The sequence below is a fragment of the Anas acuta genome, chromosome 10 (assembly GCF_963932015.1).
Source record: "Anas acuta chromosome 10, bAnaAcu1.1, whole genome shotgun sequence".
Taxonomy (NCBI): domain Eukaryota; kingdom Metazoa; phylum Chordata; class Aves; order Anseriformes; family Anatidae; genus Anas; species Anas acuta.
Window position 1 is genome coordinate 11,375,037 of NC_088988.1, and position 25,756 is coordinate 11,400,792.

The window sequence follows — 25,756 nt, forward strand, 5'->3', positions numbered from 1 at the left end:
GTTGGCTCAGCCCCCTTGGAAAAATAGGCCCTGTGTGCTCCAGGTCCAACCCCTTTAATACCGCTGTTCTCTCCCAAGTGTGTTTTTAATGACTGGTGTTGTGATAGCAGATTTAGGTCCCTCCAGGGCTCTGGGGTGCTCCCCAGGTAAAGCAGAAGCATGGGGAGGAATACAAAAATAGCTTTCAAACACTCACCAACAGGAGGTTTACCCTGGACAAACAAGGCAAATTTTTCCCTGACTTCAGGACAAAAAAATTGCCCAATGCTAAAGATGCAGCATGGCTTTTTTGTTTTGTTTTTTTTCCTTAGGCATTAGAGCAAAATGAGACTGAGGAAACAACCACACAACAGCACAGTCCCGTGGCTGGGGGGCTTGGCAGCGACGCGTGTGGGAACAGATAGCAAAGCAGATACAGAAATAAAGGCACCATCAAAACAGCCCTCAGAGGTTTGTCTTCCAGCCCACAGCCAGGCTGCACAGGCTTTGCTCCTCTTGTGGGGGGAGGACACTAATGGTGCTCCAGACAAAAGGGCAGCCTGTGCCTCCACGGAGCTCCTGGTGGAGCAGGCTGCTCAGATAAGCTGCGGAGGAAGGAGCAGAAGGCAGGAGGTGAGATGTGCCCGAAACACGGATCAGGTGGGACCACAGCCCTGAGGAGCGCTGCCGCGAGCTGGGGTCTGGGGGTGGCTGCTCCTCTCGCTCTGGGACCTTTCTCTGCGGGGTGGGCATGTTTTGGAAGCAGGCTTCTGTCACGGCTGGGGTTTGAGATGAGTTTCTTGCCTTTGCCCTGCTTAAGACCGGCAGTTTGGGTTTTTAACTGGTAGCCAGGGGTGGGTGGGAGCTGGCAGGTCCTGCTGCCAGGACACAGGCATCGTCTTCCCCAAGTGTTTTTCATGCTTGCAGGGGACTGAACACCCCCTTTTCCCTCTGGGGGCAGCTCTGCAGCTGGAGTCAGGGAATGGAGGGCTCAGGGGAGCTGCCTACAGGCCCCAGCTGCCATGAACAGGGTGCCTGTGTAATCGTGGGGGCTTCCAGAGGAGAATCCCTGCCTGCTTGTGCTGCTGGAGGTTGGGGAGCAGTGGTGGTGGAGTGGGGTGGAGCAGAGCCAGCCTCAACTTGCATTTTCCTGGGCAAGGCTGTCCCATGGTGCCGCCCCTCTGACCCACCTGAGCCTGGGACGGGACAGGGGTGGCTGACACCCACCGGACCCCTCACCCTGCCTCGGCCCTGGCCCTCTGGCCTCCCCCTGCCTCCGCCTTGAAAACCCACAAGCTGATTAAGCCCAGTGTGTTAATTGGCTGTGACAGCTCATTTTGTTGTCTTGCGTTTGGTTATTGACTGGGTGCGTGTGACCAGATTCGCCGCGAAGGTCAGTGCCAGGCTGGGCTGGAGCCTCCCTCCCTGCAGGAGGGGGCAGGGGATGGGTGAGAAGTAGGTTAGAAGGGGCACTGGGCCCTCACTGCTGACCATAACCTGTCCCAGGGCATGTCCCACATATTGAAAGCCCCAAACTGGGAGGATGCACAAGCAGGGTGACTGTCCCCAAACCCCAATGGGTGATTTCATCTTGGTTTGGTTGCTTTCTTCTCTAAAGATCAGGATTAAAATTAGCAGGGGCAGGGAGGGAGATGCGCACGGTCATATTGCAAGGTGATGGTGCCAAAATTAACCTGCTGCCCCAGGACAGCCCACGGTGCTGCCTTTGGCCGGCCCTCTGCCTCCCTCTTCAGCATCTGCTGGGTCCGTGGCCCAGATGCCGCACGACAAGACAGTGCATTAGTGAGGAACGGGATGAAATCGTTAGGACCAATGGATCCCCCAGAGCGAGAGGTATCGACCGGCCGCAGGTCAAGGGGAAGGTCGAGGGCAGAGAGGCAGGCTGCAAGCATAGGGAGCTGAGTTGTTGGCTGCTCCTCTGAAGGAGCAGGGGCTGCGAGGGCTGCTCAAAGCCCTCCAGGCACCTTGTGCTGCCAGAGCAAGGGCTGACCAGGCCGGCAGCTGCTCTCGTGCTGCTCTGCCCCACCGCATCCCTCTCCTTGCCTCGAGACCCCAGCAGGGAGCCAAATCCTGCCAAACCCCAGGTGTGTTCCCTGCCCGAGAGCAGCCAGCAGAGAGGCACTGCCTGGCTCCCGTGTCCCGAAACACCACTGGTGGCAACCAGGGAGCTGTGGAAACTTCAGGAGCAGTCAGGTCTTCCCACTGCATCACCATCCCTTACACCACCACGGCACCTCAGAGCCAGAGAAGCTGGGACTGGCTTCCCAAAGAAGCCTTGGGGATGGCATTAGCCCACTCCCCTGGGCAGGTAAGAGCAGGCATTGCTGTTCCATCACGATGAGCGCTGCGTAATTGGAAATGCTCATTAATGCTGCCTTTGAGAGCGTGCCAGTCTCTGGGCTCCGAGGAGAGAGACCCCACTGCCTTCGCTCTGCCTCTCGCCTGTCAGCTTGTTGGGCAATCACCCTCGGAACAGCTCTGCTCTGCTTTGCTCTGCTCTGCTGACAGGTATTTATCTGGAGCCTGCCTTGGCTCCGAGCAGGGGCTGTCACACAGGCAGCACCACGGAGCTGGCACCGCTGCTGCCCCTCATGTGCAGGGAGGAGGGATGGAGGGGGAGGCAGAGCCTGGCTCCGAGCCCGAGGGGCTAGGGCCTGGGAAATGGCTCTTCCCGAAGAGGCAGCTGTTTTCTCTCTGCATTTTGAGGAACCTCTGGCCCAAAGCAATGTGCTTGCTGTGCTGAGCCACTTGGTGCCCAGGTTGCTTTGGGAGGCTTTCCCTGCTTCCCCCTGGAGCAGCCCCAGCTGTGAGGGGGTGTTGCACCCCCCATGCTGCACACAAAACCCAGGCGAGATGGGTGAGTCCTGTGCTTTCCCTGTGTTTTAAACAAGGAGTTCCCTGAGGTGGTTTGAGGCCTTGGACACTCAACTGGGGATTCACCTCGGTGGGTTGCCAGGTTTCTTGTTTTTCTGGCTTTTGATCCAAATCCTCCCGTTTTGCTGAAGCAGAAGGGCTGCAAGGGCAGGAAGGGGCGGAGGGGACCCTGCTCTGAATGGAAAGAGAAACCTGAACGGGGCCCATCCCTGTCAGAGGGAGGCAGGAGGACATCTCACCGGGGCCCTTGGGCTGGGGCAGAGCTCGCAGGCAGGATGGAAAATTACTGCTGGCCACAGGCTGCGAGGCCAGGAGGCGGCCGGGGGGCTGGAGGGCTGCCAGCGCTGGCACATGCTTTGTGCTGAGGTCGGGGAGAAGACAGGGCACTACAAATCCCCATCCTGGGCTCACGGGCTGTGCTGCAGGGCTCTCCAAGGGCTCCCACAATTTGGGGGTCTGAGGCAGGGTTTGAGAGGGTCTCTTCTGATGTGCCCGAGACCCATGCGCTCTGCTGTCCTTCTGCTTCTTGTTATTTCGGAGCCAGCGAGTCGTGGGCATCTCACTGCCCCACAGATGGCCCTGTCCTGGCTGGGCAGGATGGAGCCCATCACCTTCTGGTGTTCCAGCACTGCCCCTTCAATCCTCAGCCAGCCTGGGGGCCCCTCGGTGTGGCCACGGCTGCCAAAGGGCTGCTAGCCACAGCACGTGGCCCCGCACCCACAGAGCTGCTCGTGCTGTGGATTTAAGGGTGGCAATAAAAAGCATCACACTCACGCACAACCCGGGCTAAATTTAGCTCTGAGGCCCCTGCACATCGTCACCGGACTGCGTGTGCCTCGGGGCCGTACCCGGTCTCCGTTAAACCTCCTGACACGCATCGAACGCGCCGATCCTCCCCTAAATGCTGTGTGCAGACATCGTGCCCGCCTCAGGCTGCCTCTCTCCTGCCCCAAATCAGCCCGGCTGCAGGGCAGGGCCCGGTGCTTCACACTTCCCTGGTGAAGGGGAAGGGTTCCCTGGTTCCCCTTTCCAGCTGGGCTCGTGCAAGGCAGCGACCCTCAGGGAGGGAGGTGGCACTGCTGGGAGCAGCAGCACTGGGGAACACCTGAGCTTTCCCTAGCATTTTGCTTTGGTGCCGGCAGCCTGGTAGCACGCACGTCTCAGCTCCCCTTTCCCTGTCCACCAAGGAGCACCAGAAAGCCCTCAGGTGGGTGTTTCCAGCTTGCAGCGATGCAGGATACAGGTGTAAAACCCATCCTCATTGCTGCATGTAACCCTGGGCTGGAAGGGAGAACTGCGAGCCCCGGGGGTGCGGTGGGGTTAGCCCCGTCCTAGGGTAAATGCTGTGCCTATGAGCAGCTCGGGCTGGGGACAGAAAGGGGCTGCTGCTCCTGCATCCACGAGGAAAGCCCTTGCTCCCCGTGCTGCTGCTGGCGTTGGCAGAGACGTGGAAAATTCCTCAGCTCTGCCGGTGGAGGAGTTGATCCATGCACAGCAGAAGGAGGGGGCTGCAAAATGATGCCAGCCAGGGTGTGTCCTTGGGAAGTGCACCAGCGAGCTGGGGTGGGGCACAGGATCACTGCAGGGAGTGCTCAGGGCTCCTTTTGTCTCTGTGGACCCACCTGCTTCAGGGGGCTGAGGGCTGGGGCAAGGTCCTGCTGGCCAGCCTGTGGCTGGTGTGGCACCACAGGACCATGGCACAGCCCTGCTGGGACAGCTGTGACCTCCCCGGTGCCACCTCTGCAGCCAGACCTTGGTTTGCCTGCCTGGTGTCACATGGCTGAGCTAAAAGCACGTGGAAAGCCATGTGGAAAATGCCACATTGACTGGCGTTACAAACGCCATGGGAAGTAATGTGGAAAAATCCATGCTGTAAAGCTTCCTCGCTTCCCGTTAAGCACGCAATTTAGGGTGCAGGCGGTTTCTGAACCCCTGCATGTGGTTATACACCACTGCCTCCACTTCAATGCATGGAGAGCTTGTGCTCTTTCCAGACCTGATTAATTGTGCAATTGTTCCAGCCACGTGGCCCTGCTCCTTTGGCAGGGCAGCCATCTAAAACCTGTTATTTGATAAAGTCGGGCTGCTCGCAGAGATGATAAATTCCTGGTGTGAAAACCATTTATTCCTGTAGAAATCCCTGGCGGTTGGAGGAGAACGTTTAAAGTTGCGGTGTCAAAAGGATCTGAAACCAACCCCAGCTCATCCCTGCCCAGTTCAGAGGAAAACTCGTGGCTACTGGAAGGGAGAATAAAAGGCAGCCCTGAAGGCGAGGAAGAGCTGATGCTCAGACAAGGATTAGCTGGCTCCTAGCTTGCACGGTCACCACACTGCCTGACATCCCGTGCATTTCCTCCCATCAGAGTGAGAAGGTGAACACAGCCTGGGATGCAGAGCTGCTGGTGACTCAAAAGGAGAGGCTGAAATCAGCTGAGAGCTGGTTGCTGTCCAAAAAGCCCAGGACAAGCTGTTAGAACAGACGTACCAGGGATGGGAATGGCTGTGTGCCCCAGCAGCACGGCTCTCTGCAGCCCCTGGGCAGACGTCTGTGGGACGAGCCGTGCTCCTGACCCAGCCATGCAGGAGGAGGGCCTGTGCGTGGCCACTGGCCCCCACAGCTGGCCAGGGAGAGATGAGGCTGATGCTGGGGTGCCTGATTCCATGCGGGTGCTGGGAGTAGCCCGTGGGTACCTTCAGCCTAGAGTTTATGTTTAGGAGCAAACTTGGATCATGGAAAGAGGGTGGCATTAGCAAGGCTCTGGTTGAACCCCTGGCACCTTGGGAGTCCCTGGCTCCTCCAGAAGCCTGGACAACATTGCAGTGCTGGTGGGTGAACCTCCTGCAGAGCAGCTGCCCAGTGGTTCCTGATGGGGCTGGATCACAGCCGGGGCAGAGGGAGGCAGCACCAGCTGCCTTGGACCCCATCTCCCCAGTCCCTGGCCATCGTGCCCTGCTGTGGGGGTGCCATTTCACAGCTCCCCCTCACCCCAGAAACTGCCGGGCCCCTCGCCGTGGCTGTCAGGGCTCAGGGACTGTTCCCCCGCCGTGCCCATCATTGTCCCGAGCTCCTGGGGATCCCCAGCTCTTTGTCACCCCTTGGTCTTGTTCCCAGGCCTTCATGTCCCCACTCGCAGGGCCTCCCCAGACCTTTTGGCCATCGTGGCTCTATTCTGGGTATCTCTGCCGTTCAGACCCCTCCTTGTCCAGGGATCCTCCCCAGTCCCCTTCACCACCACCATCCTGGGGACCTGCTCCACCTTTACGGGGACTCCGAGCCCCCTTGGGCATGGCCCCATACCCGGGGGGTCTCCCCAGGGACCCCCTGCACATCCTCCCCACCCCAGAGCCGCTCGGCACCCGCAGCCACCCCGGCCCCAGCTCCCCGCAGGCCGCTGTGCGCTGCCCCCCACCCCCGCAGCTCTCCATCTCCCCTTTCGCTCCCCCCGTTCCCAGCCCGGACCCATTGTCCAGCCGTTCCCAGCCCCGTTCCCGGCCCCATCCCCATCCCCGTCCCCTCCTCTCCGGCCCCGCTAAGGGGAGGAACCGGCCGGCCGGGGCCGTGCCCAGCCGCGCCCCTGCGCCGCCCCGTGCGCTCCGGCTCCGCCACCGGCACCGGCACCGGCTCCGCTCGCTCCCCACGCCGGGGCCGCCGGCCCGGCATGAAGGTGCTCCGGCACAAGATCGAGCTGCTGACAGGTACGGCCCGGCTCGGCCAGGGGGCTGCCGCATCCCCCGCTCCGGGGCCGGGCTCCGCGCTGCGCCCCCGGGGGGCTCCGGTGGCCGCGGGGCGCTGGGGGCCGGCTGGGGAGGCCGGAGGGGCGAGGAGCGGGGAATGGGGCCGCTGGGGAGATGGGGCGGGGGGCTGAGGGGCTTCCAGCACCCGCCTTGCAGCCGGGCCCCCTCCCCAAGGGTGCTGCTGGAGGGGCCGCGCATACGAGCGACGTTTTTGGGGTGCGGGAGGCGGCTCCTGGGCGAGGCGTGAGGTACCGGGGGGTACGGAGGGGGGCACGGGGGGCCTGGAAGAAGAGCCCCCAGCCTCGCCACCGCGGCCCCCAGCCTGGGGGGCGCAGCCCCGGCTCCCCAGGGCCGGCAGATGGGGGTCTGCGGGGTTCTGAGCTCCCCGGGCAGCCCCGCAGCCACCGGGGGCGAGTGCGGGTGCTGGGCTGCGGGGCCGTGCCCCGGGGGATGCGGAGGACCGAGGGGTTCATCCTGCATCGGGGGGGGGACGGGAGGTGGTGGGGGTCTCCTCAGCCCTGCTGCTCAGCGGGCGATGCCGGGGAACCGCTTCCCTGCCTGCAGTCCCCTTCCTTCCTCTCCCTGCCTCGCTGGAGGTGGCTTTTGCTTCGGTGCCTGGCATCCCTCAGCCCATGGGTGCCGTGCCGGCATCGCCGGGGTGCTGCAGCCACCCCGGGCAGGACGCAGGGCTGCGATGGGGAAGCTCTCGTGGGGCCGGTGCATCATCCAAGGGTCCCCTGCCTCCTGGCTGCATGCCGCCTGGTGTCAGCCCCTTCCTGCAGCCTCGTCACGGTGATAAGAATAATGATAACGGGCATGCGTTTCCTTGCCATAAGCTGGTTCTCCTCCAATAAGCAGCCATGGGGCTGCGGATCCCCGGGGAAGGTAAGCCAGCCTGGCTGTTTCCATCCGCAGCCACACAGGAGGTGCCAGGGCAGAGCCCGTGGGGCTGTCTGCAAGAGCCCAGCCAGAGCTGGGTGCTGCTGGGCACAGCATTGCCCCACACCTGCCTCCTCTGTGCCTCACCCTTCCCCTTCCCACCGCCAGCCGTTCCCATTCCCTGCAGGACAAAGTTTTTCTTCCTTTCCTGCTACTCAGTTTGGGCTCATCCCTGGGAGATGCAGGGGCAGGGCTGGGAGTTTGTGAGAGCTCGAGCTGGTGTGCTACAAGAGCCTGGGAGGTGTGGTTGCTGGCTCTGGGCACGTCTGGCCCATTGCTAAAAGGAATTGGTTACACTGCTGCTCTGTGACAGCCTAGGGGCATTAGGGAGCACATGTTGCAGCACTGTCCTCAGAGGAGCGCCAGCTCGCTGAGGTCCTGCTGCTCGGCTCCTGTTTGGGTGTGCAAGTGAAATAATAATGTGCTTGGTTTGGGACTGGTTTGGGGTTAGGGAAGAACACAGCTTCCAGCTGGGCCCAAGGCAGAGCAAGAGCACCTGGGGCTGCATGCTGGGGATGGGTGCTGTGGGGGAGCATCGGGGTGAGCTGAAGGGAAAAGGGTTTGCGGCCAGCCGTGTTGGCATCTCCCAGGCCATCTCCATGTGACATTGCCAGCCTCGGTACCCCAGCACATGGTGGGGGTGTTTGTGCCCCACAACTTCACTGCAGAGCACCCCAGCCACCGCAGCACTGGGCCGACCCCTGCAGCCTCTCCACTGGGCTCACTGGGGCTGGCAGCGGGGCAGCTGAGGGCCTGTGGCTGATCTCACACCCTTGGCTTCCCCACCAGCCCTCTGCAGTGACGGTGACGCTGTTCGCTGCCCCGCTTCTGCGCTTGGGGAGCAGGGGCGAGGGTGGCTGCGGGCTGGCAGCAGCAGCCAGGCCCCCATGGAAGCCAGCAGCGTGGCCGTGATCCTTCAGGCGGGCTGCTGCACCCATGGGATGCCCTGTCACAGGACAGAGATCCCCTTCGGGGCTGGCATTTACATCCCTGCTCTGCTCCCAGGCCCAGCACCACTCTCGGTGTCTGTCCCTTCCGCGCTGGGGCTGCTGGTTGGTGCCCCTCATGGGCTGGGTTCCCCCCGCCACACAGGCAAGATCACGGGGCCTTTCCTCATTGCCTGGCCACCCTCCCTCCGATATCAGCTGCAGGCTTTAATTAACGAAGGCACTAACCATACGCTAAGTGCTGGCCCTGCTCACCCCAGGGCTGTGGCTGTGCGGTGTGGCGGGGCACTCAGCGTGTGACACGCCGCTCTCTTCCGGACCCAGCTGCTGGTGAGGCTGATTTTTCCCCAACTTTTCAACCTTCCCTTCCTGAGATCGGGCGCCGGGCTGCTAGGTTGGAGCCAGCACAGGCTCCGCGTCCTCTTGGCCATGCTGGCGGGCTGCAGGAGCAGGCTGGCTCTGACACAAAGCTGCATCACCAGCAGCAGCCTGGCCTTGAGCAATGTGCCTCGACCTGCGGCTCCAAGGGGCTGTCGGCAGCCCCCTGTCCCTGCTGCGGATGCCCCAGCATGGTGGGACCCTTGCTGCTGGCCACGGGCATGAGGACTCCCAGCACTTGGAGCCGTGGCTATTCCAGGAGGCTCCGTGCTGGTGTTTCTCCCTCAAAACTCTTCTGGCTTGTTGGATGGCTCCAAAAGGGCAAGGCAAGGCGCGGTTTCTGCAGAGAGCAGCCAGGTGGCAGAGCTTGCTTGCTTTTCAACTCAAAACCCGATCGGATTAGGAAAAAAAAAAAAAAAAAAAAAAAACGGTTTTGGAGGGGAGCTCACAACCAGCTCCCATGTTCCGGGCAGCTGGGGCAGGGGTGAACGTGCCTTGTGATGCTCTCACCCTGCATTTCTGCATCGCCAGCCTTGGCTGCCCCAGGCTGGGAGGTGGGCAAAGTGTGGAGGAGGCCTGGCTGAGGCTGTGGAGGGAGCAGGAGCTGTGTCTGCTCGGTGCTGGCATAGCCCCGTGCTCTCCCCAGTACCCATGTGGAGCTGGCTGTTTGGAGCAGGAGCTCCTCTGGAGGCTCGGCGTCTGGAAAGAGGTAGCGGGAGCGGGGCGGGGGGGAAAGCTGTGAGGGTAAATGCTGGGGGGGCTGCGTCTGACTGAGCACAGACACTGCCCTCACTCTGGGACCTGCTGGTTGCCCACCCTGCGTGTGCACAGGGAATTTGGGGTTGTCCTCACCCCTGTTCTCCCGTGTGTCTGTCATCTTCCACGTGCAGCCAGCTATGCGAGCATCCCCTCGCTCCACTTTGCTTTCTGAGCTGGGCTCAGTTCTGGGGGCATTTTGGAGATGCCAGTGCCGGGGCGTGCAAACTCCTAGTGCCCTGGTCAGCAGGGCAGTCCCACGCCTCTGCTGAGCAAGGGCTCTGCAGTGAAGTCTGTTCCTGCAAGCCCTGGGGCTGAGCTGCCAGCTGGCCAGGACCTGCTCTGCAGGCGAGCAGGCTGTGGGGGTAAATCGTTGCAATAAAAGCTTCAGGCAGGCTCCCTGCTCCTTGCTGGGGCCATGCCAGAGCAGCCCTCTGCCTCCCTGCATGGCTGAGAAACCTCAGCCCTCGGTCTGGCTGTGCAGGGAGATGTCCCTCAGTCCTACCCTTCCCCGCCTGTGCCCTAAAACTCACCAAAACATTGACTTTTCTTCCTCTGGTTGAAGCTGGAGTGTGAATCGGCTCAGGGCTTGCAGGGGTGACCAGCACGGACAGACCAAGCTGCTCTCCCTGTTTGCCTGAGGCAGACCTGGAGCCAACTCTGTTCTTAACTGGGAGAACTGGACAGGAGTGGGAGCTGAGCTCCACCAGCCGCTGCCAGCCCTCTGCCCGACTCCCAGCCCCCAGCAGGGGGACGAAGCAGCACACCAGGACCCTGGTGAACAGGGGGACTGAAGCTGATTTGGCTCTCTGGGAACCCTCTCCATGGGTAGAAAGGCTCAGAGAGACCTAGGAGGCAGCGGAGACACGACCCTGTAGGGCACTGACATCTCCCTCCCCCCGGGCAGGGCTGCTGCTGCAGGAGATGACCATGGCAGGGCTGCACGAGTTGCGCTTTACGGAGGAGAAGCCACTGCTGCGGGGCCAGGACGCCGAGCTGGTGAGTTGGGAGGCAGCTCTGGCTCTGGCCTCATGCATGGGGTGCTGGGAGGGGGGCGTTGTGGGGTGGTAATGCCGGGCGTGTGTTGGCACTGGGGAATGTGGGGTGCGTGCAGTTATGCTGGCAGTGGGTGCGGGTTTGCACTGATATTGGGTGCGTGTGTGTGTGAAGGGGCACGGCTTTTGTCTTGGTGTGATGACTTGGGGAGATTTTGCACACACGGTACCACAGCGCTGGGGTAGCTAAGTGTGGCTGCACACATTTGGGTGCGTGCCCACATGGCCACTTTGCACGCAGGGGTGACCCCACAGCCCTGTGCACCACAGAGGGTCCTTGTGGTGCCGGGGGGCTTTGCGTGCCAGCTGGGCAGAGGGAGTGCGAGGGGCAGCAGGGCAGTGCCTCGGTCCCTAACAGCTGCCTTTCTCCCCCAGGAGAACTCAGAAGTCTTCCTCTCTGCCGTGGACACAGACTGGAAGGTAGGACAGGCTGCGGGGAGGGGACAGGAGGTGCCTCATGCCCCTGGGCTTGGGGACCCACAGGCCGGTGTGGTGGGTCAGTGCGGGGCACTGAGCGGGCCCTGGGGATGGGTGGTGTTGGCTGCCCCGGCCCCAGATTGCGGGTGGTGGCCGCTTGGTGTCCGTGCATGGGGCCGCGTGCCACGGCCCCTGCAGGGAGGGGACACAGCCACGGCTTTGCAGTCTGCCCGGCAGAGCCCCTGGGGATGCTGGCTGCTGCCCTCAGCGCTGGCACTCAGATGTGTCTGGTGGGCACTTGGCAACACTCCGGGGACAAAAGCTTTTTGAAAGAAGCAAAACCGAGCTGCTTCTCCAGCCCCTCTGCCATTGCCATGGCAATGGTTCCCTGGGCGATGCCAGCTCCCCAGTTACACGAGGGTGGCTGAAAGTCTCTTTCTCTTTCGGAGTGCCAGGGCACTGCCTGCCCCTCATCCTGCCCGCCTCTCCTGGGGACCGGGGCCCCTCCACTCGCCCAGCCCACGAGCTGCTGCAGCCAGCCCTCGTCCCAGCAGCAGCCACACTGGGCAGTGCTGCACCAACTGGGGCTGCTGGGCAGAGGGAGGCTGGTAGCCGTGAGTCCCTGGTGGTGGTCGCTCTCTGCAGAGCCAAACATCCAGCAGAGAGCTTTGCAATCAGCCTGCCACTGCCGTCTTGACCCTGGCACTGTGTGAGCAGAGCCAAGGTGCTGGGCTGCCCTGCCTCTGTTTCCCCTGTTGGAAAAGGGGACACCTGCTGTCATGGGGCAGGTGGCTGTCCTCTCTCAGCTCCCTGTGAGCAGCAGGGCACAGCTGGACAGAGAGTAAAGAGCTTCACCAGGGTGCTGGGATATGCTGGTGTGATTCACAGAGAAGGTGGCAACGTTCTGGTGTCACCGCAGCAAGGGTGAGGCGTGAGAAGGCGGTGGCAGTGCCAGGGGCAGGGTGAATGGCACAGCCCTGCACCCTTGTTATATTGAAAAGTTAACTGGGAAAGGATAAAGGGGGCTTCTCCCAAGCCAGCTGGGCCCTGCGCCGTCTTGGTTCCTCTCCAAGAGCCCATGAGGGATGAGCTTCCCAGGCTGTGCTGGGACAGCTCTTGCTTTCCCCCAGCCTGGTGCTTTTCAGGCTGGGCCCTCACAAAGGTTGGGGCAGACAGAGGCTGCCCTTCTTTGAGGAGATCTTACTCCATTTTCCAGTCTTATCCCCTTGGGGTTATTCATTCCAGCCCCCAGCTTAGGTCTTTGCTGTCCCTATTCTCTACCCCAGAGCCAGTTGCTGTTGCAATGTTGAGATGCTCTCATCTGGCTCGGGGGCTTTGCCAGCACCATGGCCAAAACGTTTGGTGGAGAAGGGCAGCACAGGTGGCTGCTGATGATGTGTGGCCCTGTGCAGGCAGTCCCCAGATGTACCCATGGCAGGGCAGCCATCACCCACCCCTGAAATCCCCAGGAGTAGGCATCCCTGGGCCTGCCGGTCTCTGTATCGGCTTCACCACGATTCCAGGGTTATTTTTGCAGTGCTGTGGGCTGGCTGGGTGCACGTTGCTGTGCAATCCGCTCTGCTTGCTCTTCATGGTTGCAACTGCTTGTGCTCTCCTGCAGCAGGTTTTTCCCTTTCCCCAGCCTGCTCTCCTGAGGCACAACCAGTGGTGCTGGTGGGCTGCCCCTCTGGAGCTGGCTGTACTCTAACACGGTGCAGCTGCGGGGCTGTTCTCACAGAAGCCACCCCTCATTGCCACCAAAATCTTGTCACATAAACCCAATACAGGGATACTTCCTGAACCCTGTCAGGGGTGCTGCCATGACCACTTTCCTGGGGAGCCTTTTCTGGTGCCCGGCCACACTCTCAGTGGAGAACCTTTCCTTATATTGGATCTGACCCTCCCCTGTCCCAGCTCCATGCCATCCCCTGGGGTCCTGTCGCTGTCCCCAGAGAGCAGAGCTCAGCGCCTGCCCCTCCGCTCCCCTCATGAGGGAGCTGCAGGCCGCCATGAGGCCTCCCCTCAGCCTGCTCTGCCCTGGGCTGAACAAACCCAGGGACCTCAGCCGCTCCTACATCATTGCCCTCTGGACCCTTCACCATCTTCGTTGTGCTTCTTTGGGCACATATATTTTAATATCCTTCTTATATTTTGGTGCCCAAACCCACACACAGCCCTCAAGGTGAGGCCACACCAGAGCAGAGCAGGACAATCCCTTCCCTCAGCAGCCAGCAGTGCTGTGCCTGAGGCACCCCAGGACACGACTGACCCTTTGGGCAGCCAGGGCACACTGCTTCAGCTGGCTGTCGGCCAGAACCCCCAGATCCATTTCCATGGCCGCTCTCCAGCCTCTCATCCTCCAGCCTGTACATACAGCCAGGCTTGCCCCGTCCCAGGTGCAGAATCTGGCACTTGCTCATTAAATTTGGTGTGGCTGGTGATTTCCCAGCCCTCTAGCCTGTCAAGATCTCTCAGCAAGCCCTCTGTGCCCTGAGGCAGTCACCACCTCCCAGCTGACTGGGACCTCTCTGTATTCCCAAGACCATTGCGGAGTAGTTGAGAGGAGTCTCCCATCAGCCAGCTTTTTGAGTACCCTGCAATGAATCCCATGAGGCCGGTAGACTTATGTGCGTTCAGCTGGCAAAATGGCACACAGACCTGTGAATGGCTTTGTTTCTGTGGTGGAATTCACTCAGCACCTGGGCTTCCCCCTCTCACGTGGTCCTTCATGAGCAGAGGGGTCATCTCTGTGGGGTTTGTGCCAGAGAACCCGCAGGACAAAACACTGCAGGGGAAAGTTTCCTTGCTAGCCTGGTTTGTTGTCCCTCCTCTTTCCTTTGGGTGGAGGAAAGAGATGTTCCCAGGGTAAAGTGGCTCGGATCTGTTGTTCCACATCAGAGACTCAACGGGAGCAAGCATCACCAGTGGGTGATGGTGTGGATACACAGGGAAGCCTGGGCTTCTGTTGCTGGACCAGACTCGTGGGCAGATGGGTTTGTCCTCTTGTGAAGCCTCTTGGAATTGCGGCAGAAACAAAGTGCACATGCACACGGAGGGACACACGCATGTGTGTGCATGTGCTGCATGCATTGGCCCAGGGATGGCGTCCTTCCCATCAGGGCTGCTGGGTTGTTGTTCCTCCTGGTTTATTTACCTGCCATCAGTGATGTCCAGGTTCAGGCTAAATTGAGTCCCGTGTTCCCACTGTGTGCCAGCACCCTGCACCAGGCAAGGTTGGAGGGATTTGGGTCTGTGCTAGCATGTCCCATGACATGCTCCATGTCCACATAAATGCACTGCATGCACCTTTCATTGCATATGTGCATATCCCTGCCTTGAGTGCAGGCCTTATGTTCCCGGGTAAGGTAACGGGGCAGCATTCATCTGCGTTCTCGCACAGGCGTGAGGTTCTGCGTGTATGCAGCTCATTGTGCATCCGTGGGCACGCGTGCTGGCCTGTAACCTCGCGTGGGTTCAGCGTCAGTCACCGCATTTACTTGTCCAAAGGTTGCATGCACAGACACACGGGGCACGGACTCACAGTTTTGCCTGGTCCCTGCGTGTCCGTGCTTGTGTGTTCCTGTGCATGTGTGTGCACGGTGATGTGCATACATGGAAGCACCACGGGCAGTGCCTGTGGGTGTGTGTGCACTGCTGCAGGGCTCTGGGCGGCTGCAGACCCGAGCATGACTCTGCGTGTTTGTGCATGGCACAGAGCCATGTGTGCATGCATGCCTGGGTGTAGATGCGGGGTGCTGGGCTCTGCCCTGATAATGCTGCGTGCGTTGGGGGGGTGTCAGCACAGCCCCTTCTGGGTGCCTGTACCTGGCTCAGGCTGCCAAAGGAGGGAAGATGGAGCGGGTACCGCGCGGCGCCAGGCGTTTTTCTTCATAAACAAGGGTATTTGGGGCCAATTGGAGCATGAATAATTCCCGTGGCAGCCAATGGCCGAGAGCCGGCTGCATCGCAGCACTCGCCTGCAATGGAGGCCAAACCTGCTGGGGCTGCGCCTTGCGCCGAGGGGGAAGGGAGAGGGAGGGCTTAGCGCAGGGCTGGGGCTCCGCTATAAATCGAGGCGAGGGGCTGAGCTAGCACAGAGCTCTGCTTCGCCCCAGCCTGCTGCAGCACCGTGCCCTGCGCCAGGACCCTGTGCACGGTCTGCCCTGCCTGCACATCCTTGCCTGCCCGGCTCCTCGCCATGCCCGAGTGCTGGGATGGGGTAGGTACCGCTGTCCCCGTGCTACCCTCCCTTCTGAGCGGGTTTTGCCCCAGTTTCTCTCCCACTGGCTGAGGCTGGGCGACTGCACCAAGCGGAGCTTGCTGCGCATCAGGCAGATGTTGGTGTGGGGGCAGCTGCCGCTCGGGAGCCCTTCCTCCCTTCCTTCCCCCAGCTACAGCACTGCTGCATCCCCGATGTGACGCAGGTTTTGGGGCTGCATTGTCCTTGAGCGTGTCCTCCCCAGGCCCGGCGGTGATGGTGCACCAGGCCGTGCTGAGCCAGCGCAGTGCCTGCAGCTGCGGGCTGCGTGGGGCTGGCTGTGGGCACCCAGGGCACAGCGGGGACAGGGGAGACAGGAGGACTATAGAGAGGTGACCTCCGGACGTTTTGGATGTCTGGGATGTTTTCCAGCCTCTGCAGTGATTGCAACACCTGGTGGCAAAGGGCTGGTGTGGAGGGGTGGCACTGCAGTGCAGAGGAGGGGTGAGCAGGTGGGAGCACTGCAGTGGGCGAGTGAGAGCCTTGCAGTTCCCCAGCCCCATACAGGAATAGGCTCTCCCAGGCACCTATGGGTGCTGTGGCCCAGGATTGTCCATGCCCCTCTTCATCCTGGCTTCATCCCCTCCTCCCTAGCCTCTCCCCTGAGTGAGAGCGAGTGTGTCTGCGGCAGAGGGCAGGGCTGTGGTACCCAGCGATGCTGCAGAGGCTGTGCCACAGCCAGGGATGTGCCTGGGCTCATGGGTGGGGGTCACAGCACTAGGGAAGGAGCTGCCACTGTATTTTGGTGTCACAGACTGAGCTGTAAGGGAACCACAGCCGTGTGGGTGGGAGGGAGGAAGCCCTGTGCTCAGGATCAGACCACAAGGACACCTCCTACGCGGTCACCTTGGGCCAAGCCTTTCCTCTGCCTTGACCTCCCTGTCTGTTGCCTGCTCATCACCTGCAGAGGTGGGTGGGGAGAGAAGCAAAGCCCAGCTCGACCCTGGGGAGCAGAGGGATGGCTGTGGCTGGCGGGTGGGGTTGGGGCACTCCTGGGGAGCTGAGCATCATCTCCGAGGAGCCCTTGAGCTGCCCTCGAGCACCGTGTGCCCGCGGGTATGGCTGCCCTTGGCGAGGGGAGGCACTGCAGGGAGGAGGACCCGTCCTCAGGCTGCTCCTCCCGCCTGCTGGAGGCCCGTGTCCTTCAGAGTCCTTGGTGGTGCGTCGTGGCCTGTGGGAGCACCCACGTGGGGGTGGAGGGCCCCGCTCTCCTCGCATCTTCCCATCCGCAGGGGTTGCCGGTGCCTGCAGTGAGGACCGCTCCGCATCAGGCACCGTGCCAGCACCCCCTGCCTGGCCCCACTCGGGACGTGATGCTCCCGAGCCTGCTGCATCCCAGCTTTGAGGTCGCTGCCACCGGGCCGGCTGGCAGGCACGGGCATCAGGAGGGGACCCCCGGTCCTTTGGGACCAGCAGCCAGGCTCACAGCCTCAGTTTCCCTTGGGATGGTGGCCACGAAGGTGAGGCTGGAGCCTCAGGGCCTGCAGCCATCAGGGATTGAGCATCAGGATGGAGCTAGAGCAGCGTGACCTTGCAGGCCAGGGACAGCGGCACCGGTACGCGCTGTGAAAAGCCCTGACGGCAGCATGTGGGGGCTGGAGGTCACCTGTGCCCTGAGACAGTACCGTGACACTGAGCTCCTCCCTGCTCCCTCCTCCTCCTCAGCAGGGCTGGATGGGGGTCAGAGGATGGACAGGTAGGAGCTGGCTCAGTGACAGCCCCCACTCCCACCCCCGTCCCCTGGAAGGCAGGGAAACTGAGGCACGGGGCAGTCCTGGTCCCTGTATGGGGCACAGCCGTTTCAGACCGATGGGTTCTGAGGTTATTTTCGCTGTCATTTGCAGCTCAGGATGCGTCATTTCCTCGGGCGGTGTGTGAGGTCTGCCCTCAGCCTGTTTGCGCCATGCACGGTGAATCCAGGCCAGCTGGGCCGTGCTGCTCTCTCTCATCCTGTTGCCAAAACCCTCCTGGTCTCAGGTCCTCTAAGACCTCCTGTCCCACCCTGTGAGCCCATCCCATCCCAAACCTCAATCTCTTGACACCATCCTGTGCTCCCACACCATGATACACCTCTCAAACCCTAAATCTTCCATCCTAAATTCCCATCCCAAGCACGCCATTTTTACTCCGTGTTCCCACACCACCCCAAACCTCCCTTCCCATCCTGCGATCCCTCTGTCCCACCTCAACCCTCCTGTGCCATCCCTGATGCCCCAACTTTCTCAGATCCCCTTTCTGGGGCATGGCAGCACCTTTGCCAGCCGCTGGCTCCTGGGCAGTGTCCCGTGCCTCAGTTTCCCTGTTGGAAGGGGTTTGTGTGGTTTGCACGGGCTGTTCACAGCCACTGCCATGTCGGGGGATCCCGAGCTATCTACGTGAGTGAGATCTGCTTACGACCACACTGAAGGCAAGGGTGTAGCTGGCACATGGGTCCCATGGGAAGCCACAAAGAGGTGTTTGAGTCTGCAGAGTGACCATCCAAGGGCTGCTATTAAATATGCAGATGCCATTAAATGGATATAGTTGCATCCAGCCTGGGAAAATCCCACCCTGGGGCGAGTCGGTGGAGGCTGGGAGTGTTTACAGGGGCTTGCTTGCTCTGCCCTCTGCTGCCAGCCAGGACATGAGGCTGCCTGGAGCTTGGGGCTTTCCCGAGGCAGCTGCTCCCCTGCCTCCTGCGCACCCAGGGGCCCATCCTGTGCCAGGTCCCAGCCTGGGGGCTCTCAGCCCTGCTTGCTGCGGGCATGGGGCTGTGGGGCTGCATTGGAGGCATCGCTTCTCAGCCTTTTGGCTAAGATCAAGGGCAGTGTGCAGTGTATGGGGCTGTGTGTAGTGTATGGGGCTGTGTGTAGTGTAGGCAGGGATGGTGGGACAGGAGGAGGTGTCTGGGGCAGGGCCAGCGTCACCCCATCTCTCCTTGTCCCCCAGGAACATGACATTGAGACACCCTACGGGCTGCTGCACGTGGTCATTCGGGGCTCACCCAAGGGGAACCGCCCGGCCATCCTGACATACCACGACGTGGGCCTCAACCGTGAGTGCTGGCCTCCAGGAGGGTGGGGAGCAGGGCAGGGTGGGGGCAAACCGGCGGCTGGGACATCAGCCAAGGGTCCTGGCTTGGCATCGAGGTGCCGAGGGCTCCCTCACGATGCGGAGGGTTTCTGTGGCATCCAAGAAAGCCGGGAGGCAAGTCCCAAACTTCTCATCCTCCTGGCTGCACCCGTCCCTCCCCATGTCTCCCATCCCCATAAGGGTCACAATCCTTGCTAACAGCGGCCACGGTCTCTGTGGAAGGGTACGGAAGGGCTTTGGTGGCACATCAGCTCCGGGATTAGGGGCAGTGGGACAGCAGCGACCCCTCTCCATGCTCCCCTGGCCCACCAGGCCCTCGTGCCGGGGTGCTTGGTCTCTGATCGCTGCCTGCCCTTTGACAGACAAGCTCTGCTTCAACACCTTCTTCAACTACGAGGACATGCAGGAGATCACAAAGCACTTTGTGGTGTGCCACGTGGATGCGCCAGGACAACAGGCAGGAGCCTCGCAGTTCCCGCAGGGGTAGGTGCCAGCCCTGGGGACATCCTGATGGGATGTCACCTCCCTGCCCACCGGGATGTCACTGCCCGGGCCATCAGCTACCTGTGGGCCCCTTGAAGCCGTGTCAAAGCCCGGGGCTGGTGGGTGAGCAGGCGGGTGGTGTTTCCCTGCCCCACATCCACCTCCCCGTGCCTCCCCATGCTGCAGGTACCAGTACCCATCCATGGACCAGCTGGCTGCCATGTTACCCAGCGTGGTGCAGCATTTCGGGTGAGTCAGCTCTCCTCCGAGGGGCTGGGAAGGACCTGGGGCTGGGACTGGGGCTGGAGGACTCACCCCGGGTACTTGGCACCCTGTATGGCCTTTTGGGCCCCATCCTGGTTGAAGGCAGAGGGGTGCCCCGGGGAAGGTGTGCTGGAGCCCACCGTTTCCCCATCCGCGCCTCTCTGCTCTCCAGGTTCAAGTACGTGATCGGGATCGGCGTTGGGGCAGGAGCCTACGTGCTGGCCAAGTTTGCGGTGAGCCTGGGGCCGGGATGGAGTCACCTGTGCCTCCTGCCAGCCTGGGGCCTGGGGCAGAGCAGGAGCTGATGGCCTGGGCACGCCGTGCCACTGCTAAGGCTCCTGGAGAGAGGGGCAGGCCAGGATGGCCGTGCTGTGGTCATGGGGCTGGGCAGTCCCGTGCCTGCTGCAGCTGAGCCGGGTGTCCCGTCCCACCACGTTGGCCCCCTTTGCCCTGTGCTGCCCCGATCCCAGGGCTCCCGGGGATGTCCCTGGCCTGGCTGTGGTGCCCACGCAGTGGGCAGTGGTGCTGGTGGGCGCGTTGCCCCTTCCCGCTGAGCATCACCCCTCTTGCTTGGTGCAGCTCATCTTCCCTGACCTGGTTGAAGGGCTGGTCCTCATGAACATCGACCCCAACGGCAAAGGCTGGATTGACTGGGCAGCTGCCAAGGTGGGCACGGCCCCAAACCCCTCCAAGCCCTGGCGGCTCCTTGGGGCTCGGGGTCCCCATCCTGTGCCGCCCTGCGGGGCCAGGGCAGGAGCCAGCCACGGTGGGACAACAACTCGTGTTCCCTCCACAGCTCTCAGGACTCACCAGCACGCTGCCGGACACAGTCCTGTCGCACCTCTTCAGCCAGGTAAGGGCTGCCCACCCTGCCCTGTCCCCCACCGTGCCCCCTGCCCAGCATCCTGGCCAGGTGGCTGTGCCCTGTCCCCTGTGCTGGGTGCTGTGGTGCCACCAGACCCGGGGATGAGGTTGGAGAAGTCCTGCTCGCATGCGTCCTGCTTGATCCAGGGCTCAGCCCCAGCTGATGCCATGTCTGACCTGTGTCCTGCCCAGGCACGCTGCCCACAGCATCCTCTTGCTCTGCTCCATCAGCGGGCAAGGCACGGGCAGGCCTGGGAGAGCAGAAGGGCTCCACAGCACCTAGCGGCCTCTGCCCTGATTTTCTGTCCCCTGTTGGCGCAGGAGGAGCTGGTGAACAACACAGAGCTGGTGCAGAGTTACCGGCAGCAGATCGGCAGTGTGGTCAACCAATTCAACCTCCAGCTATTCCTCAACATGTACAACAGGTGAGTGGCACCAGGCAGCGTGGCTGCCTTTGCCATGCTGATGAACTGCAGCAGCGGTGTGCCTGTGGAGGGAGTTGCTGCTCCGCTGAGTGCTGCATCCCATGGCGTGGGCTCTGCTCAGGGCTCGGGGGTGCAGCAGGGATCGCAGGGTGCTGGGATGCTGGGGCTGAGAGACACTTTCCAGAGCCATTCCCAGAGTGGTTCCCCCTCTCTGTGCTATGATGTCCGTGGCAGTGCCTGCCTAAGGGCTCACACTGGCTCTCTCCTTCTTCTCTGCCAGCCGCAGGGACCTGGACATCAACCGGCCTGGGACTGTGCCCAACGCCAAGACTCTGCGGTAAGAGTCGCTCTGGCACAGCGCGGGGGATGCAAGGTGGCAGAGCCCTGCACCAGCCCTGACCGTGCCCTTTCCTCTCATTTCCAGCTGCCCCGTGATGCTGGTGGTGGGGGACAACGCGCCTGCTGAAGAAGGGGTGGTGAGTAAGGGCGTGGGGCTGTGGTGCCTGCAGGGTGGCGCAGGGATGGTGGCCCTGTGTGGGTACGCTCCTGTGCACTGCTCAGACATGGAAACTGCCATGTGCAGGAGCACTCCGTGCACCCAAAATGCTGCTTGCACACGTGTGTGCTTGCACGTGCCTGCATGGTCAACATTTGCACAACCAGCTGCAGGTACTGTGCAGGTGGCCCTGCTTGTACACGTGTGTAACTGTGTGTGCACACTCCCTTCCAGCACATCTACGTGTGTGTATGTGCTTGTAGACACGTGGGCACACACGGGTGCCTCACAAGACACCCCTCCCTCTCCAGCCCCTCACCTTGAGGTGGGGATGGTCCATCCTGCCCAGACACTGTGGAAGTGGAAGGTCCCTTACGTCCCACAGCAGGTGGTGGTGGTGCAGGGGGCTCAGGGAGCCTAGTCCTAGATGTGGTGTCCTGGATGTGCCAGTCCTGGATGTGCCACTCACAGTGTCAGGGATCAGTGGTGGTATCCACGGGCAACTTCTGCCAGGCTCAGGGCACCCCAGGGTGCTCATACCGTCCCTCTCACCCGCAGGTGGACTGTAACTCCAAGCTGGATCCCACCAACACCACCTTCCTGAAGGTAAGCGGGTGGCAGGGGGGCAGCAGGGTGGCTCCCGCTGCATGTGCAGTGCCCTGTCACCCTGAGCCCCAGCACTGCGGGGTGTCCCTGTCTCCCTGTCACAGGTTTGTCCTGGCTGTGGGGCTGGGGTGAGTGGGGAGAGCGGGGTGGCCTTGGCAGTAGCAAGTGGTTACCAGAGGATAGGGTGGGGGGAAGAGGCATCCCCCCAAACTAACCAGCGCCTTCTCTCTGCAGATGGCAGATTCTGGTGGGCTGCCCCAGGTCACACAGGTGAGCCTCCCCAGTTTCCTCAGTCAGCTGCGTGTACTGGGCCCTGAGGCACGGACTGGTGCTGTCCCTGGCTAGCAGGGAATGGGCTGATGTGGGCACAGGAGTCCTGCGTGGGGGATAGAGGAGGTGGCTTGGGCCTGGGTGGGGATCTCAGCCCTGCTGCTGCCTCAGCTCCTCCTGCTCTCTCCCCGCAGCCCGGCAAGCTGACTGAAGCCTTCAAGTACTTCCTGCAAGGCATGGGCTACAGTGAGTGCCAGGGCTGGGCACAGGGCTGGCCTGGGCGTGTGCGTGCACATGCGTGTGCGTGTGTGTGCAGCCCCTGCCGCAGAAGAGCCTGGCACCCGCGTGTGCCCTGCCGGAGGGCTGCGCGTGCATCGGTAGCGTTACCACGTGTGGCTGCACAAGGTGCCCGTGCGTGTGCCAGGGCTGTGTGTGTGTGTGTAGGTGTGTGAGCAGGGTCTCTATGGATGTGTTCCTACATGTGTGTGTGGATGCGTGAGCAGGGGCTGTGTTTGCACAAGGATGTGGAGAGTTCCTGTGTGTGTGTGTGTGTGTGCAGGTCCATGTGCACACCTACAGGTCTGTGTGCACACATTTGTGGGGCCAGGCGGGGACTCCTGGCCCCACGGAGCCACCGGCATGGCTGACGTTCTTTCTCTGCCCTCCCTGCCCCTGTCCTGCCCCGCCAGTCGCCCACCTGAAGGATCGGAGGCTGAGTGGAGGCACAGGTACCGCTCAGTGCTGCTCAGCCCGTGCCCACCACTGCATGGTGCCCTCCTGGCCCTGAGCCCCCCGTGGCAGGACACTCCTGCTGGCCGGCGTCCCCAAAGCTGCCCGGGCACCTTTGGGAGCAGTCTGGGTACAGAGCTGGCCCTTCCCAGCCAGGCATCTTCTGTCTCGCTCTGCTTTGCTCGAGATGATGGGCTGTCCCCACGCTCTGCCTCACACCCTGAGCCGGGGCTGAGAGCTGAGAACTGGCATTCAGAGAAGTATCCCCATGCAGGCACGGTCTCAGCAGCATGCCCACCGTGCCCTCTTCCAGCTGGACAGGAGCTGGGCCACCCTGCCTGGAGGAGGGCCTCACCTCCCCCAGCCACCCTGGGCAGCCAGGAGAGCTCCCATCCCCACTTACACCCTCCCTGGAGCATTGAGGCCTCTTGGGGCTTCCTCTGGCCTCCTTCCCGGTGGCCACCCGCCCAGGAGCTTTACCAGCTGTGCCTGGTATGCAGCCTGCCCCAGGGCTCCCCATCCTGCCCCCCGTCCTGTCGTCAGCCTGGAGCTTCTCCTGTTGTAGCACTGCATGCCGCGAGCTTGTGCCGGGGGCCGTTTGCATTGGGGAGCGGGACCTGCGTCCCCACCAGCGGCTTTGCTTGCGTGAGGTAATGTCAGCTCTGTTTCCTTCTGGACCTCGGAGCGAGCCGAGCACCCAGGCCCTTTCTCTCTGTGCCCGTGCAGTGCCGTCCGCCAGCATGACCCGCCTGGCACGCTCCCGCACAGCCTCCCTCACCAGCGCCAGCTCGGTGGATGGCGCCCGCCCACGTGCCTGTACCCACTCGGAGAGCACCGAGGCCATGGGGCAGATCAACCACACCATGGAGGTATCGTGCTGAGGCCCACGGCCGCCGCCGCCGTTTCCTCCAGAGCCATCTCCCATCCGTCAGCATCCCGCCAGCACTCACCCGCCCCGCAGACGACCTCTGCCAGGGCCCTCACTCCCTTGGGGTGGATTCATCTTCTTTGCTGTTGGCCTCCCCCCACATCGCTGGGCACCAGAGAAGGAGAGGGGCTTCGCCTTGTCACCTCCAAGCTCTGGGTCCTGGCTTTGCCCAGCAGTCCCACGTGGCTCTGCCTCAGTCCTCACCCTCCCCAGCACCGGCTTGGCCCTGGCTTGGGAGGGAGGGTGGTGGAGGGATGTGGCCGGGCTGGGTGAGCAGGGTCGGGGTGGTGGGATGGGGGCAGGATGGTGGGATGGAACAGGACAGCCATATGTGGGCAGAACGGTGGGACACGGAGAGCACCCTGGAGGTAGGTTGGTGTGCCAAGGTGATCTGATGGCTGGCCAGGCTGGAAGAAAGCCAGAGGCTGGGAATGGCACTGGCTCTGCCTGCAGCATGCCTGGGCGCTTGATGGGGGGGTGGATTTGTCGGGTGCCTGCAGGGATATCACTGCCCTTCCTGGAGCAGTGGCTCCCATTTGTTTCCCTGCTGCTATTCCTTGGGGACCACATGGGATTCCCTGGCACAGACAAGCCCTGGCACAAGGTGGCCGTCATGAGAAATCACACACCACACCGTACCCTCACCCTGGCCACGCATCCCGAGGGCTGCCCCAGAGCAGGGGGAGAGGCCCTGTCTTGCTCTGCTCCAGGAGCCATCGGGGCAGAAGGGGGGTCATGGGCATCCCTTCCCCAGTCCTGCTGTTGTTACAAGAATGACGATCACTGCCTGTCACCAAAATCACACCCAGGGGCAGGTAATCCCTGCACCTTGGCTTGCCCATTCCCTGCCACTCTGGCAGTCTCACTTTAGCTTGGGCTGAGGCCACCAGGGCTCGGAGGCTGCTGTGTCTGGGGACATTGTGAGGCAAAAGATCCCGGAATCCCTCCTCCAGTTTCACCGCAGCCCACAGGTGTCCCTGCAGCAGAGCCATTAGCAATAAGATGAGACACCCCTCGCCCCAGGAAGCCCCCAGCACCCTCTGCCCTGCAGGGCGCCCCAGCCTCAGCATGCGGCGTGACCCACGGGACATGAGGAGCATCCCCGTGTCTGGCTTTGTCCACAGGGGTGCACAGAGCAGGCCAGTCCACCCCACACGCCCCCATAGCCACTACAGTTCCTCCCACACTCTACCTGTGCACTGAGCAGGCCATCTCTCAAGGGCTTGGCTCCCCACGAGCTGCAGGGCCCCATCCAGCCACCGGCTGCGGGTGGATTTGACCTTGCTCTCGGCACGGAGAGCCCCGTCATCGTGTAACCCTGCCCTCGGCTGCTGCCCCCAGCCCATCCCGGGCAGCAGAGCCCAGCTCTTCTTGTACGCAGGGTGAGGGAGCTCCCCGTTCTGGCAAGAGGGGTTTGGGACTGTTTGGGTAGCCCCTGTGCAGGGTGGCAGCAGAAACCCATTGAGGATCCACCAGGGGCCATCACCTGGGCGAGCAGCACCCCAGTGGGTGCAGGGACAGCGGCGTTGGGCTGTGCAGCCCCACGGGGAGCAGGTCCCACACAGCACCCTTGAAGCAGTCCCCCTGCAGGCCCTGGCCCCACACCTTGTTCCCCCTCCATCAAGGGCCTCCAGGGCTCCCAGCCGGTGTTCAGGGGCTCCTGGCCCTGAGGCCTGAACCCTGGTCAGCACCCCTATAACGAACGGCCACCCTGAACGTGGCCAGTGTCCCCATTTTCCCCCCATTTGTTCTGCCGTGTGCTTCCTTCTCGGTGTGACTCTGAAAGCTAAGTAGATCCTTTTTACTGTAGATACCGCTGTGATCACCTGTTTTCTCAGCGTGTCCTTCCAGATGATATATATATAAATGCCTATACATATTATATATATGGGATTATCCGGTCCCGGACCTTTTGGGTTTGTTCTCCACGTTTTCTCGTACAAGCGGTGCCGTGTGGTTCCCTTTGAGGTGGTCTGGTCATGCTTGCCTTTGGTTTCCCACCTGGGTTTTGTTGGTTGGTTCAGTTTTCCCTGTGGTTCGTTCCTTTGAGTTTGGTTGGTTTTCCTCTTTTCCTGGTCACAGCAGAATTTAATGGATTTCCCCCTTTCTCTGTCTGAGCGCAACCTGGTTTTGTCACAGTGGTGTCGAGGCCACAGTACTCACACAAGATGGCAATATGTAAACCAGATTTAACTAACCTGTCACTGTAGAGAGGATTTACTGTATCAAAATAATAATAATAAAGACAGCAAGAACCTGC

The 25,756-nt window shown here is 61.8% G+C and overlaps 1 protein-coding gene across 7 annotated transcripts; it reads left to right on the forward strand.

The window, feature by feature from the left end:
- Positions 1-437: 437 nt before the first annotated feature.
- NDRG4 (NDRG family member 4) lies at positions 438-25,756 on the forward strand. 7 transcript variants are annotated; one of them, XM_068693189.1, is made up of 17 exons: positions 438-639; positions 10,537-10,628; positions 11,060-11,104; positions 18,288-18,393; positions 18,794-18,914; positions 19,101-19,163; positions 19,351-19,411; positions 19,758-19,844; positions 19,975-20,031; positions 20,364-20,467; positions 20,748-20,804; positions 20,892-20,943; positions 21,522-21,569; positions 21,804-21,839; positions 22,034-22,085; positions 22,529-22,567; positions 23,295-25,756. In XM_068693189.1, exons 1-17 carry the CDS (start codon positions 618-620, stop codon positions 23,447-23,449), a joined length of 1,197 nt encoding a protein of 398 aa, XP_068549290.1. In that variant the 5' UTR covers positions 438-617; the 3' UTR covers positions 23,450-25,756. The 7 variants fall into 7 exon arrangements, 6 of the variants coding, with proteins under 6 accessions (XP_068549290.1, XP_068549292.1, XP_068549289.1 ...); XM_068693191.1 differs by having other exon boundaries at positions 438-612; XM_068693188.1 differs by lacking the exon at positions 438-639 and adding an exon at positions 6,534-6,570.